The sequence below is a fragment of the Hippopotamus amphibius genome, chromosome 10 (genome assembly GCF_030028045.1).
Source record: "Hippopotamus amphibius kiboko isolate mHipAmp2 chromosome 10, mHipAmp2.hap2, whole genome shotgun sequence".
Taxonomy (NCBI): domain Eukaryota; kingdom Metazoa; phylum Chordata; class Mammalia; order Artiodactyla; family Hippopotamidae; genus Hippopotamus; species Hippopotamus amphibius.
Window position 1 is genome coordinate 2,164,852 of NC_080195.1, and position 16,925 is coordinate 2,181,776.

Genomic DNA, 16,925 nt, shown 5'->3' on the forward strand with positions numbered 1-16,925 from the left:
TAGGACATCTGAAATTCATATTGCACAGCAGCTTCTCTATTTCACGTGCCTTCCAGGGGTCAAATGCCATATCTCATAGACTCCAGAAATCTTTTGCTAACTCAAATGGGTTTCCAAGCAGTGAATGTGAGAGGAGAAAGATCTCTTGAGACAGACAGTGAAATAAAAAAGCTTTCATATATGGAATTATTTTGGTGCTGTTTGGACTCAGTGCCATACACCAGCACTAAATGGGCCTCAATAATTACAGTAGCCTTTCACCTGAGGTCAAATACACTCATCGGGTTTATGACATTAACTTGGCATAGGCGTCATTCAATAAGGCCTTGCATGGTCCCCGGCAGACCCAGAAATTAAGTATCTTCCAACACAGCAAGACAGCATTATGTGTAAGCTCAGTCACAATACTGGTCTAATTTAGTAAAGACGTTTTTAGTAATGCAAAGTATGATTATTAAACAAGCACAGCTATGTGTAAAGACCAAGATAAGTAGTTTCTATTTTAAGCAATCTCTAACGAGATTAATTCTCAACTAGATGGGTTTATTTTGCTAATGTATTTATAATGTAAGTATATATTACATTTAATTCTATATAATTTATCTGTAAATATATCCGAATTTTTTCACAGTTGTGAAGAAACCTATCTCTCTACTTTAAAGTTATGTGTATTAGATAGGTGATAGTTATAGATGGATAGATAATTTTGTTTAAAAAAACGGACATTCGGGGAGAGAAAAGATGGCGGCGAAGTAGAGAGACGTGGAGTGCATCCCTCTCCACAGATGCATGGGGAATGCACGGAAGGACGCAGTCATTCCCACAGAGAACCAGCTGAACACCAGCAGACGGCCTCGGACACCAGAAAGGGTTGCGGGGAGCCCGACATAGCCGACTGAATATTCGTTTAATCCAATACTTGGTCATTAGTCTGAGGCTTGGACAGTCTTCTATGAACACCTCTATCACCAGGACAAGCAACCCCAAAAGCTTGGAAAACCATGAGGAAACAAAGAAACACCATGCAGGCAAAGGAGCAGGAAAAAAACCCACAAGACCAAATAAATGAGGAGGAAATAGGAAAAATGCCTGAAAAAGAATTTAGAGTAATGATAGTAAAAATGATACAAAATCTCGATAACAAAATAGAGAAAGTACAAGAAAGTTCATAAGAACTCAGAAAAACAAACAGCAATGGATAACAAAATAACTGAAATTAAAAATACTCTAGATGCTATAACCAGCAGAATGACTGAGGCAGAAGAACGAATAAGTGAGTTGGAAGATAGAATGGGAGAAATAAATGCCACAGAGCAGGAAAAAGAAAAAAAATAAAAAGACTAGAAGACAGCCTCAGAGACCTCAGTGATAACCTTAAACGTACCAACATTTGAATTATAGGCATCCCAGAAGAAGAAGAAAACAAGAAAGGGTCTGAGAAAATATTTGAAGAGGTTTTAGTGGAAAACTTCCCCAACACGGGAAAGGAAATAATGAACCAAGTCCAAGAAGCACAGAGAGTCCCATACAGAATAAACCCAAGGAGAAATACACCAAGACACATATTAATCAAACTAACGACAATTCAACACAAAGAAAAAATATTAAAAGCAGCAAGAGAAAAGCAACAAACAACATATAAGGGAAAACCCATAAGGATAACAGCTGACCTTTCTACAGAAACTCTGCAGGCCAGAAGGGAATGGCAGGATATACTGAAAGTCCTGAAAGAGAGAAACCTACAGCCAAGAATACTCTACCCAGCAAGAATCTCATTCAGATTGGAGGGAGAAATCAAAAGCTTTCCAGACAAGCAAAAGTTAAGAGAATTCAGCACCACCAAACCAGCCTTACAACAAGTACTAAAGGAACTTCTCTAAGTAGGAAACCCAAGAAAAGGAAAACACCTACAAATACAAACTCAAAACAATTAAGAAAATGGTCATTGGAACACACATGTCAATAATCACCTTAAATGTCAATGGATTAAATGCTCCAACCAAAAGACACAGACTGGCTGAATGGATACAAAAACAAGACCCTTCTATATGCTGCCTACAAGAAACCCACTTCAGACCAAGGGATACATATAGACTCAAAGTGAAGGGATGGAAAAAGATATTCCATGCAAATGGAAGTCAAAAGAAAGCTGGAGTAGCAATACTCATATCAGACAAATTAGACTTGAAAGTAAAGACTATTAAAAGAGACAAGGAAGGGCACTACATAATGATCAAGGGATCCATCCAAGAAGAGCATATCACAATGGTAAATATCTATGCCCCCAATATAGGAGCACCTCAATACATAAGGCAAATGCTAACAGCTATAAAAGGGGACATCGACAGGAACACAATTATAGTGGGAGACTTGAACACCCCACTTACATCAATGGACAGATCATCCAAACAGAAAATCAATAAAGACACACAAGCTTTAAATGACACATTAGACCATCTCGACTTCATTGATATTTATAGGACATTCCATCCAAAAACGACAGACTACACTTTCTTCTCAAGTGCACATGGAACATTTTCCAGGATAGATCACATCTTGGGTCACAAACCAAACCTCAGCAAATTCAAGAAAATTGAAATCATATCAAGCATCTTCTCAGACCACAACACCATGAGACTAGATATCAATTACAGGAAAAAAACTGCAAAAAATACAAACACATGGAGGCTAAACAATTCACTCTTAAACAACCAAGGAATCACTAAAGAAATCAAAGAGGAAATCAAAAAATATCTAGAAACAAATGACAACGAAAACACAACAACCCAAAACCTATGGGATGCAGCAAAAGCAGTTCTAAGAGGGAAGTTTATAGCAATACAGTCCTACCTTAAGAAACAAGAAAATGATCGAATAAACAACCTAACCTTACACCTCAAACAACTAGAGAAAGAAGAACAAAGAAACCCCAAAGTGAGCAGAAGGAAAGAAATCATAAAGATCAGAGCAGAAATAATGAAAAAGAAAGGAAAGAAACCATAAGAAAAATCAATAAAACTAAAAGCTGGTTCTTTGAGAAGATTAACAAAATTGATAAACCATTAGCCAGACTCATCAAGAAAAAAAGGGAGAAGATGCAAATCAACAGAATTAGAAATGAAAAAGGAGAAGTCACAACGGACACCTCAGAAATACAAAACATCATGAGAGACTACTACAAGCAACTATATGCCAATCAACTGGATAACCTGGAAGAAATGGATACATTCTTAGAAAAATACAATCTTCCAAGACTGAACCAGGAAGAAATAGAAACCATGAACAGACCAATCACAAGTACAGAAATTGAGGCAGTGATTAAAAATCTCCCAACACACAAAAGCCCAGGACCAGATGGATTCACAGGCGAATTCTATCAAACATTTCGAGAAGAGTTAACACCTATCCTTCTCAAACTCTTCCAAAATATTGCAGAAGGCGGAACACTCCCAAACTCATTCTATGAGGCTACCATCACCCTGATACCAAAACCAGGCAAAGATGTCACAAAAAAAGAAAACTACAGACCAATATCACTGATGAATATAGATGCAAAAATCCTCAACAAAATACTAGCGAACAGACTGCAACAGCACATTAAAAAAATCATACACCATGATCAAGTGGGGTTTATCCCTGGGATGCAAGGATTCTTCAATATACGCAAATCAATCAATGTGATACATCATATCAACAAATTGAAGGATAAAAACCATATGATCATTTCAATAGATGCAGAAAAAGCTTTTGACAAAGTTCAACATCCATTTATGATAAAAGCTCTCCAGAAAATGGGCATAGAAGGAAATTACCTCAACATAATAAAAGCCATATATGACAAACCAAAAGCCAACATTGTTCTCAATGGAGAAAAACTGGAAGAATTCCCTCTAAGAACAGGAACAAGACAAGGGTGTCCACTCTCACCACTGTTATTCAACATAGTTTTGGAAGTGTTAGCCACAGCAATCAGAGAAGAAAAAGAAATTAAAGGAATCCAAATTGGAAAAGAAGAAGTAAAATTGTCACTCTTTGCAGATGACATGATATTATATATAGAAAACCCTAAAGACTCTACCAGAAAACTGCTAGCACTCATTGATGAGTTTAGTAAAGTAGCAGGATACAAAATGAATGCACAGAAATCTCTTGCATTCCTATACACTAACAACGGAAGAGCAGAAAGAGAAATTAAGGAAACAATCCCATTCACCATTGCAACCAAAAGAATCAAATACCTAGGAATAAACCTGCCTAAGGAGGCAAAAGATCTGTATGCAGAAAACTTTAAGACATTGATGAAAGAAATCAAAGATGACACAAACAGATAGAGGGACATACCATGTTCCTGGATTGGAAGAATCAACATCGTGAAAATGACTGTACTACCCAAAGCAATTTACAGATTCAATGCAATCCTGATCAAATTACCAATGGCATTCTTCACAGAACTAGAGCAAGAAATCTTACGATTTGTATGGAAATGCAAAAGACCCCGAATAGCCAAAGCAATCTTGAGAAGGAAAAATGGAGTTGGTGGAATCAGGCTTCCTGACTTCAAACTATACTACAAGGCCATAGTGATCAAGACAGTATGGTACTGGCACAAAAATAGAAAGGATGATCAATGGAATAGAATAGAGAACTCAGAAGTAAGCCCAAACACATATGGGCACCTTATCTTTGACAAAGGAGGCACGAGTATACAATGGAAAAAAGACAGCCTCTTCAATAAGTGGTGCTGGGAAAATTGGACAGCAACATGTCAAAGAATGAAATTAGAACACTTCCTAACACCATACACAAAAATAAACTCCAAATGGATTAAAGACCTACATGTAAGGCCAGACACTATAAAACTCTTAGAGGAAAACATAGGCAGAACACTCTTTGACATACATCAAAGCAACATCCTTTTTGACCCACCTCCTAGAATCATGGAAATCAAATCAAGAATAAACGAATGGGACCTCATGAAACTCAAAAGCTTTTGCACAGCAAAAGAAACCATAAACAAGACTAAAAGGCAACCCTCAGAATGGGAAAAAATAATTGCCTATGAAACAATGGACAAAGGATTAACCTCCAAAATATACAAGCAGCTCATGCAGCTTCATACCAAAAAAGCAAATAACCCAATCCACAAATGGGCAGAACACCTAAATAGACATTTCTCCAAAGAAGACATACAGATGGCCAACACACACATGAAAAGATGCTCAACATCACTCATCATCAGAGAAATGCAAGTCAAAGCCACAATGAGGTATCACCTCACACCAATCAGAATGGCCATCATCACAAAGTCTGGAAACCACAAATGTTGGAGAGGGTGTGGAGAAAAGGGAACTCTCCTGCACTGTTGGTGGGACTGTAAGTTGGTACAGCCACTATGGAAAACAATTTGGAGGTTCCTTCAAAAACTACAAATAGAACTACCATATGATCCAGTAATCCCACTCCTGGGCATATACCCAAAGAAAACCATAATCCCAAAAGAAACTTGTACCATAATGTTTATTGCAGCACTATTTACAATAGCCAGGACATGGAAGCAACCTAAATGCCCATCAACAAATGAATGGATACAGAAGATGTGGCATATATATATACAATGGAATATTACTCAGCTATAAAAAGGGATGAGATGGAGCTATATGTAATGAGGTGGATAGAACTACAATCTGTCATACAGAGTGAAGTAAGTCAGAAAGAGAAGGACAAATATTGTATGCTAACTCACATATACGGAATCTAAAAATGGTACTGATGAACTCAGTGACAAGAACAAGGAAGCAGATACAGAGAATGGACTGGAGAACTCGAGGTATGGGAGGGGGCGGGGGATGAAGGGGAAACTGAGACGAAGCGAGAGAGTAGCACAGACATATATATACTACCAACTGTAAAAGAGTCAGTGGGAAGTTGTTGTATAACAAAGGGAGTCCAACTCGAGGATAGAAGATGCCTTAGAGGACTGGGGCAGGGAGGGTGGGGGGACTCGAGGGGGGGGGCGTCAAGGAAGGGAGGGAATACGGGGATATGTGTATAAAAACAGTTGATTGAACCTGGTGTACCCCCAAAAAAATAAAAAATAAAAAAAAAATTAAAAAAAAAAAAAACGGACATTCAAGAAAAGCTTCTCCATGGTTAATCTAAATAAATAATTTTAGTAGTCATCTATCCTCGAACTAGAGAAAATTCAAAACCCATAAAACGACTTCCATTTCTACTTGGGATATAGAAATCTGTAAAATAAAACCTCCCTCCCAGTTTAACAATGAGGAAAACCTGACCTATATAATCATAACCTTTCTTGAACTCATCAGGAAGCTGAGGCTTCAGGTACCCAGGTGACACCGGCGCCTTCAAGGAGAAGCAGGACACATAAATTGTCACTGTGACAGATCAGAGGAGAGAAAGGACCAACTCACACACAGGCAAGGACAGATCAGCGAACATCACAGCGAACGGCCAGTGCCCGAGCACGGGTCTCCGGGGGCTCAGGGCCCCGACACCGGGGGGTCTGCCCTTCCTCCCACACACCTCTGCTGAGTAACTAAGAGAGATACTGGGGGCACGGTAGGAGCCTGGAGTGAGCCCCTCCCTGACCACCACCAAATACCAGGGTTTCTGCGGAGAGAGCAGGAAATCCCCAGCACTTCCCAAACCTTTCACTTTTAGGAAACAAAAGTGTTAAATCACTGGGGGAGAAGCAGCAAAACCTGTCCCTCCAGGGCACAGGAAAAGCGCCACTGCAGCTTAGAGAAAGGTGTATGAAAGAAGAAACTGTACATCTGGGGTGTGGCAGGAAAGCCACTATGAGCTTAAGACCCTATATCAGCACCCAGACCATGGTCTTCGAGCACTAGGGGACAGTCAGGAAACGCTCCTCAAAGACCACCCACAGGTAGAAGCTGACGGCCTTGGGAGGGCAGGGGAGAATGCTGAGAACACCCCACCCTGCCATGCACAGACTCAGGGTCTGACTTAGGCTGGAAGAGAATCACAGAACAAGCCTGATTCCAGTGTAAGCGTAACACAGAGTAATAAGCAGCAGCGTCTGCTGGGGGGAGGCAGGAGTCTGGAGGCAGACCACCTCTTTTAGAAAGGTGTTTAGGCAGGACTGATGGCTGAGCATGCAGCAATGACACGGAGGAAAGGCCCCCGCTAGGCACTTGGCGGTGGCAGCTCACCACTGAGGAACGTGATGCTCTGGAAGGACCATGGCAACAACAGAACTCAAACCCAGCCCCCAACGCTGGACTCAACAGGCTAGCAGAAGTGTGGCCCATTCCCAGGCACAGATGTTAACAGCAGTCTCTATGGTTCTACTCATGGTGCCCACCTTCAATAAAATATTAAAGAAAAAACACTTTGCCCAGAGATGAAGCAAGTAGCCGGACTCTGCACACTCATACAGTGGAATATTGGACAGGAATATTAAATATAAAAACGTTGTTAAAAGATCTAGCGGAAAAGATAGCATGCGTGAAGAGATGGGGTAATCACCGCAAAGAGACAATAATTATGAGAAAGAGTCAAGTGGAAATTCAAGAGGAAAAACACAATGTCTGAGATGAAGAATTATTTCAATGGGCTCATTAGCAGATTTGGCATAGCTGAGGAATGACTCAGAGACCCAAAGGTTAATAGCAACTACAGAAATAGGAATACAAAAAAAAAGTGCAAATACAACAGAACTGAGTCACAAGAACTGTGACACAATATCAACAGGTCTAACAGACGTGTAATTAGAGTCCCTCCCCCCCACCAAAGAAAACAGGAAAAGAGAATGGAGGAAAATAAATATTTGTAATGATAACGGTCAAGAATTTTTCATAAATAATAAAAGACATTAAACACTAGATTCAAGAATGTAAGAGTTCCCAGAACAGGATGAATATCAAGCACACACGTGTGCAAACACACACACACACACACACCTAGACACACCATAGTCTATCTGATGAAAATAAAAGATAAAGAAAAATTTGTAAAGGAAGCCAGAGAACAAATACATGGCCATAAGAAATACAGCTTACTTCTCATCACAAATTAAGCAATGAGAAGACAATGGAGTGGCTTTTGTGTGTGTGTGTGTGGCATTTTAACATACTGAAAACAATGACCTTTCAACCCAGATTTCTATACCCAGCCAAAATATCTTTCAAAAAATGAAGGTAAAAGGATGACTTTTTCAGAAAAACAAAAGCTGGGAGAATTCACTGTCAGCAGACCTGCACTAGAGGAAGAGCCAAAGGAAGCTCTTCAGACAGAAAAAATTTAGATGGAAATTGGATTCCCCCAAGAAATAAATAACTCCATACATGCTAAAAATAAATAGAAAATATTTATTTTTCTCATTTTATTCACTCTGAAAGATCACTATTTAAAGCAAAATTAGTATAAAATGATTTATGGGCTTTATAACATAAAAATAAAATGTAAAACAGTAAATAATAACATAAAGGATGGACAGAAGAAATTAGAAGTATACGCTTGTAAGTTTCACTACACAATAAGTGACATAATATTATTTGAAGGTAAGCTGTGTTATATTAAAGAACATATTTTAAACTTGTCTAGAGAGACCATTAACATTGTTAAGAGTTTTCTTTAATAAGTCCATAGAGAAGATAAATTGGAACAATAAAAAACTCAACCAAAAGCTGTCAGAAAAAGAGGGGAAAAAATCAACAAGGTACAGATAGGGTCAATAGAAACACTCCCACAAGGCTCACGTGCTTCCTCTTATTTGTCCTCCTCGCATCCAATCCCACTGAAATAAATAAACTTTATAAATATTTACGCACACAGTTGGCCCTCTGTATCCATGAGTTCTGAATCTGCACATTCAACCAACCACAGTTCAAACATTTTCGAAAAAAAAACCAAAAACAAATTCCAGAAAGTTCCATAAAGCTAACCTTGAATTTGACACATGCTGGCAACAAGGATTTCCATTGCATTTACAACTATTTATGTAGCATTCACATCGTATTAGGTAGTATAAGTACTCTAGAGATGATTTAACATATATGGGAGAATGTGTATAGTTCTGTGTAAATACGACACCATTTCATTAAGGGACCTGAGAATCTGTGGATTCTGGTATCCACAGGGGTGGCTGGGTCCTGGAAGCAATGCCCACGGACACTGAGGGACAACTGTATACACTGTTTCATGTTGAATTCAAGAAGAGCTACGGCCATACTGTTCCCCAGGAGTAGGTTCCACGCTATATGCCTCAAGGTCAGATTCTGTACCTTCCAAGATAAACTAAAGGAGCTCAGGGCAAGAGCACGGCTCGTTTCCTTCTGCTGCCTAACTCTTGTCAAACTTCCAGTCAAGTCCAATGTCTGAAAGCAGGCTTGATGGCTATAAGCATGCATGACGCATTCACAGATGCTGGTCTTCTGAGCTTTCAGCTGGACTGTGTAAGGTCACAGAGAATCTGGAGCACACAAACCACACCAGCCCTCCTGAGAATCACGTTCACTGTCATTAATATTTTATAACCTGTCCCTTCAAATAAAAGGGTTTGGTTTTTGTTTGAGAAACTCCTATCTGTGTTCGTTTGGAACTAGGACCGTTACTATCGACTCGGCCCAGGCTTCACGTGCGTATGCGAAAACTCAGACTCCTCAGGTGGAAGCTCAGGTTTCAGGGCCACAGGAACTGGACCTCCAGGTCTGACTCCCAGGCTCCTTTATCCTCCACATACCATTCAGCTGCTAGTGACAGGTGGTGTCACCATCTGTAAAGAAGGGCAGCCTGTGTGCTCGTTCTGACTGGACTGCTGGGGTGCTTGACAGGTGCTCAGTAAAGGGCATTCGTGATGAGACACACCTGTGTCACCTGTGTTCATTCTGTGCCTCCTCAGCAGTCTGACTCTGACCTGGGCAGGCTGAACACACGCCAGGGTCTGCTCCTCCTCCTTTATAGACTAAGCGTACCTCAAAAATGGTGTTGTTTTGAAGACAAATGAGTAAACAGCTGTAACACGTTTAGGGCAGGACCAGGCATAACGTGTCTGCTTGTTGTTTTCACTATTATTTCATGGGTATATATTTCAGCAAAAAGTCTGAATTTAGAGACGCGCACACTGGCAATACACATTTTAAGGTAGATGCAAAAAAATATGTTAATAGATTAAGAACATTAGAAAATCTTTTGAAAACCTACTTCAACAGTCCTTCTGCTCCTCAGTGTTCACCTTAACAAGAATAATTCTACCAACACCGTATAAGCCAAACTTCAAACCAACACAAAGAATGAGAACAGAGAAATGACTGCCTCTAAGTATGTGGAAGGTAATGACCGGGACCTCAGAATGCCCTTAGCGTCCAAAAACAACCACTCAGAAAAGAAAATCACAAATGAAAACGCGGCATTCCATGTGCCGAGTGAAAAATAAATACATTAAATAATGGAACAAGGCCTTAGATTCTTGAACAAGATTAATTTCAGTAAGAAATGTTTGTCTCTCTTTTAATGAATGTTATCGGCTGAGAATAAAGTGAAATGTAGGTAATTAGTATATTGTTGGAGCTGAGTTCTGTGTGAGTACACGGATAATTGCACACAGGATTTGTAGACATTATTTCACTAGCACCTCTTTCTACAAGGAGTGAGTGAAGAGCCAGAAGCCACAAGATAACTTTGAGAGGAAGAAATAAGCACATTCATCAATTCTAAATCTGCTAAAAATATTAGTGAATTTATTAACACTGCCATAAATAAGCTTTATAGTTTCCTATCTACAGATGTTCACAAAATGTATCAAAGTAGCAGATTTTTCCAGACATATCCTACATAAGTAAGTAAAATCCGCAGTGTCATTTGACGCTGTCACTGAAGTATCCTATTCGAATAAATTGGAATAAACTTGCATACAAACGCCTGTAATAAGTAGGGGAATTTAACCAGAGTGTGAAACAGCCCTGTGGTTTGTGTCTGGTTCAGAATGTTTATCATCGGCTGGAAATCTGGACTTTCCAAACACGCGTGCATTTACATCCCAGCAAACTGTTTATCTCAACTCAAAGGCTCACTTATTAAAGCTTATCCATGTATTCGCTTATTTGCAACTGCTTATTAAAGGAGATGGATATCAACATTAAGCATGTTTAGTGCTTGAAAACACGTCCTAAGATAAACCTCACTCTCATTGGAAATTCTTATTTCACTTTTACAAGTTTCACCTGCATAATCAAACGCCAAAGAAGATTTGCGAATTTGACCTTTGTCATCCCATTTATCAGACTATTAACTCAGTCTCACATCCATTTTTAAAAGGTTAGCATCTCTTCTGCATTACCTTCTTCCAATTAAAATGAATAATACACAAATGCAGGCACTGAAGTGGCTGCTCTTTGCTAGTCCGACTCTAACAGCCTCTGAGACTAGAAATAGAAAGGGCTTATGACCGTAATCTATTTGGAAATCATGACTTTCTATATTTTGGGAAGCTTACATGAATATTTGTTCTCTCTCACAAGAAAACTAGTGATATTACAAATGGTTATTTTGTACTTTTTTTTAACACAAACAACCTGAAAGCATAGCCAATGTTTTATCTAATTATTCCAGACACTAGCTTCCTTATTTCCCTATTAATGTTTTTCATAATATAATTATAATATATAATATAATAAAACATAATTCAATATAATACATTATAGTATATTATATTAATATAGAGATCAGTTTTGTAACACCTGATCTCACGACCCTTCCAAACATAGTTTTACAATAAAATTTCACTATGTAATAAGGGTAGAGACTTGTTTTCCCTTTAAGAAAAGTACGCAACACAACGGTGAAAGCCAGATGCAGAGACAGGCGAGCTTACTTTTGTATTCCAGGTGGAAGCCAGCGGCCGCCACGCTGATGTCCGACTGGAAGTGCAGGTAGAGCTGGTTGGACGTGCTGTTGAGCAGTGCCGGCACCGTGGTACCTACGGGAAGTGATGCAGGTTGAGCCTTAACATCAGTGAGGCATTCACGCTTCTCATGATAACACTGATAGGAACACCACACTTCGTGACATAAGTCAGGGAAAGACAACTGTTACATGATAGCACTTATATGTGGAATTTAAAACATGATACACGTGAATCTGTTTATAACACAGAAACGGACTCACAAACATAGAAACAAACTCATGGTTACCAAAGGGGAAAGGGAGGGGAGGAGGGATAAGTCAGGAGCAGGAGATGAGCAGATGCACACTACTGTATATAAAACAATCAGCAAGGATCTACTGTATAGCACAGGGCACTACACAATATAGTCTTCAGAAGAGGTTGCGTTTGACTATATACTCTCTTCTCTATCCCTGTGTGACTTGTCCTGGATAATGTTCCCTCTGAGATCTGCAAATGATTTCAATGAAACACACATGGAAAGGAAAGCACAGGCTTATTTTCTATAATGCTTCCTTTAGTTAAAATCTTTTAGCTGGCATTATAGCAGCTGACAAATCAGGAGATTCAGGGGTGCTGAGGACAAGGGTGACCAAAAGGCCACAGTACCGCACGGCGCTGAGGACACAGAAATGCTCCTCAGTCAGGGGGTTCAAACGCGTTGTCGGAATCTATTATAATGTGGGAAGACAGTAAGCTAGCTTAAACCCCTTTCTACCTAAAAGGTACATGCTGATATTCTACCGTATTCAAATCTTTCTCTGAATAAGTACATACTCCCTCAACGCGAAGGGAATGTCCACCGTGTAAAATCATCATGGTGCAGGCAAGGTAAAAGATGAAGGCCATGCTGACGTATAAAGAAAGACATATTTTAAATAACAAAACAGTAAGTTGATAGTTATCCAAGACAGATGAACGATATCGTAAGGATAAGGTCCTTTGCTGCCCTTCACTCTCTACTTAAATGATTCTAAGATCCCCCGACAGCTATAAGTAAATCAATGACTCCCCGTAAGGACTCCAGCTGTCCGTCTCATCACGTGGTTGTCAAAGGCTCTTGGAAGATGATGCGAACACAACTCAACCCATAATCATCCCTGCAGAGCCTGGCTGACCTCCCGTGTCCCCACGTCCACCCACACTGTAACACCCACGCACATCCTCCCATCAGAGGCGTCCTTCCACTCCGTGACCCCGCAGTAGTCTACAGGCAGCCGTCAGGCACAAACAAGCCAGCGTCCTCCGTCATTCTTGGTTTCACTCACTCCATCTCTCCATCTTTACCACCATCCCAGCACAAACCACCAGGACTATCAACCAGGATGAGGGAATAGCACCACTCTCTCAATTTGTTTCCTGAATCTATTGTTACCTCAGCCCAATTCATTCTCCACTCAGAAAGCCCTTTTTAAGATGGACACATGATTATGTCATGTTAAAATTCTCCTAGATTCCTGGTCATCTTAGGACAAAATTACAGCCTCCTTGACTTGACCTAACGATTCTGCGTCATCGAACCGCTACCTGCATTTCTAGCTGCTTCTCACTACTGTATTTCACAACCCATCTTCCTGTTCAAGGTGCTCCCATAATCGTAGTCTAGGATGCTCTGTCCCTATTCTCTAACTGTTTTGCCTTTTACTCCTACTCATTCAAAAATCTCCGCTCACTTCTGAAACTAAGCCACTTACTTATTCATTCAATAAATATGTGTTTATCAGCCAGATGAGCCTTTAACCACCTCTCCAAACATACCACTTATTTTCCGACTTGGTGCAAAGCAGATATTTCCCTGATTAGGACGGAACATCAAAGACTTGAACTTCATTAGACCCTTAAGGATGATGAACAGACCGATGAACAGGGAACCGTCAAGGCTCTCGTCAGTCTGCTCCTCCTAGCCTACACAGCAGTCGTGACTTACGGCTCTTGTCTGAAACAGCCGTCACTCGTCTTCAAAGTCCTTCCTGCCTTCTCCCTACGCAGTCCTTATTCTGCACACAAAATAGTCTTTTTACAAATGTATAATGCTTGTAAATTTTATTTCTAGACGTGGGTGTAAGAGATGTATTTTATTAAAATTCCAAATCAACTTCAATATGTTTTGAGGACTTCTCCTGCGGAGCTGGGGAAATTTAATTTCCATCCTCATTGGGGATTCCTTCCCTACCCCAGGATGGTAAACTGTCCCAGACTTTTGGGTCCTCTGCTCTTTACTTCCCATGGGCTCATTCCCCAAGCTCACACGGTCCCTGGGATTTCCAGCAGTTCCAGGGCCTTTGACAGATGCTTTTGGCTGTGCACCAGGCTACCACTTTCTTCCTGAGGTCCTGCCACCTCCATGTTGTCCTGTAAGGATGCAATGATAACTTAAATTCCTGGAGGGAGCCCAGGAATGGGGAACTCTCTAACTGTCTTTATTGTCAGTCTCTTCAAGCACTTCATCACCATCCCCTCTGCTTTCAAAAGCTGAGATTTTTGCAAGAGCAGAGCAAGGAGAGGGTTTTCTCCATCTAGGCCAAGCCACGAGCAAAAACCTGGCTCTCTCCTGGAATGAGGGTGGGAAAAATACCAATGGAATGAGATGCAAGTAACACCCCAATAAAATATCCTATTCCAAATGCCAATGAGTTTTCGATTCCATTCTGAAAATATATTACGGAATTCTCGACCTTGGCTTAGCGTGTAGAGTCTTTCAAAGACTCTTTGGGTTTAAAGGTTCACCCTCAGTTTGAAGATGTACTTTAATTTGTAATGTGTATAGATTGGGTCTCTGGCCAATCAGTATAAAAAGCGTTACTGGACTGTTCTGGAAGAAGAACAATGATACATGGAGGACAAGAGAAAACACCAGATCCACTCCCTAGAGACTGTGTGTGTGTGTGCGCGCGCATATGCGTGTACCTGTGCATGCCCACACGAGTGTAAATTCTTCGGAAGTTCGCTTCCCCACTTAAGGTTTGGGGCCTGTGCCTCAGTTGTTTCCCCTGCCTACCAAGCTGGGGCCGTCTCTGGGAGGTGGGGTCTTTTCGGACCTGAACTGTTAGTATACAATTCACTATGAGACACCACAACTGTTTGCTGAATGATAAACATTTAGAAAATGTCTGCAGGTTTAACCCCTTTGTTATCTGACTTTGGTTTGAGGGATGAGGAGAGAGAGATACACAAGTGCACGGGCTGCTTTATACCGCGCAAGCTTGGCGTGGGGAACACAAGCCTACTCCTGCTGGTCGGCAGACGCTTATAAAGACAGATTATTCTTTGAAGCTAATTAATAGCTAATGGAGTGCAGATGGGGGATGCTGCAAAGTGGGGTGACATCGCCTTCTCCAAAACATCTTCTCTCTGAGGACCACCCTCTCCCCGCCCAGACTGTGGCAGAAGCAAAGTGCCGTCTGCTCAGCCAGCGAACGGGGCACACCTGCGGCCGCAAAGACGGACGTGTGAGGAGGAAGGAAGGGAGAAGGGGGCTCAGGGGTGCCCCCTGCACCTGCTCGTTGGCCAACTCCAGACCTACCCCGACATCAAGATGAAGGAGACATCCACCAAAAACTGCAGTTTTAACCCGTTTTTGCTCAAATATGTGACGTCTGCTGTCCTCTCACTCACATATTAGTTTTGTATATGTGGATGACGTCTGCAGAAAGACCAATGTTTTCTAACCAGGGAAGTTTTCGTTATAGCCTCTGGACTACTCTCTGCCCGGGTTTACCTGTAACTTGAGGTAATCAGTGTATTTAAGGGCCTCCAGCCCCCGGCCAAGTCATTTCCACACGCAGGTGCTCAACACACACTTTTCACTTTTCGCTGATCTTCCCTGACTCTGTTACAGCGGAATCAGAAAACCTACTTCCACTCCTGACTCTGACACTGAAAACATGTGAATGGGTTCCACTTCTATAAAACAGAGATGAGTCATCCCTTATACGTGAGTCATACACGTGCTCTGTGTGTGTGAAAGGGCTCGTGGTTTATCCCTGTCATTCTAAATGTCTGCAGCAAGTGCATTCATGAACGATGGTCCTGCGTGTACTTCTGTGACGAAATACAATCATTTCTTCTCCTACAGAAGATGCTGGATCTCGATGCCCCAGGTGGCACATGAGACGTGCAGGGGGGCTGGGAGGATGCCTGGCGCTGGCACCTGCCGCAGCCGCAGAGGGCCCTGCCCTACGCTCCCTGCAGCGGGCTCCCGCTCAGGGCTCTGCTCAGAACGGTCTCTCAGCAGAAGCTTTTTCCCATCATTCAAAATGTGACTGAGAGATTTTTAAAAAACTGTTGCCACAGGCAGAAGGCTTTTGATCACATTGTTTCACTGTGACCCAGACAGAACCGCACACACACAGAAGGCTGAGACGGTCCCAGCCGTGCAGACACGACCCGCCTCACAGTGACATTGACTTTCCCTAATCCTGACTGTCAGCTACAAATTGGTATGAATTTTGCTCTATCTTATCCATTTATAATTTATAACCTGTCTACACCCAAAAGTGATTTCAAATGGCTTACAATTTAAGTCCTATATACACATGACTTCCAGACGGAAACAAAACATTAAAAACGTGAATTTACTCAAGAAGTCAGTCAATTGTTTTTCTGGAAGTATGCACCTCTAACAACTACTCATTCTTGTTTGTTTTTTTATCAACAACTAACTTTTAAAAATGGGGTCAGATTCTCCTTTATAGATATTTTGAAAGTATCACTGGAACAGAAGTGTGTAAACCTTTATTACATTTTAAACGTATCCAGATCTGATGGCCGAGGTGTCGTTTCTTCCATATAAAGTTAAAAAAAAGACTCCTTTTAAAATATTTTAAATAATTTTTAACTTCAGGTTGCAAACAGAGTACAGAAAACTCCCATATACCCACTATCTTGCCATACATTACATAATAATGATATCTATCTCTATCTACCCACAATACAAATATATGTGTAAAACAGTCTCTATCCACAATACAGATATATGCAAAATTATTTTATTCTA

General features: G+C 40.9%; 1 protein-coding gene across 1 annotated transcript in view; it reads right to left on the reverse strand.

Annotated features, from left to right (window-relative positions):
* Positions 1-16,925, reverse strand: part of CSMD1 (CUB and Sushi multiple domains 1) — a 1,409,269-nt gene that overhangs the window by 172,204 nt on the left and 1,220,140 nt on the right. The window contains exon 37 of the mRNA XM_057697717.1: positions 11,858-11,962. Coding sequence (XP_057553700.1) covers positions 11,858-11,962 — 105 coding nt within the window. The remainder of the gene's footprint in view (positions 1-11,857; positions 11,963-16,925) is intronic.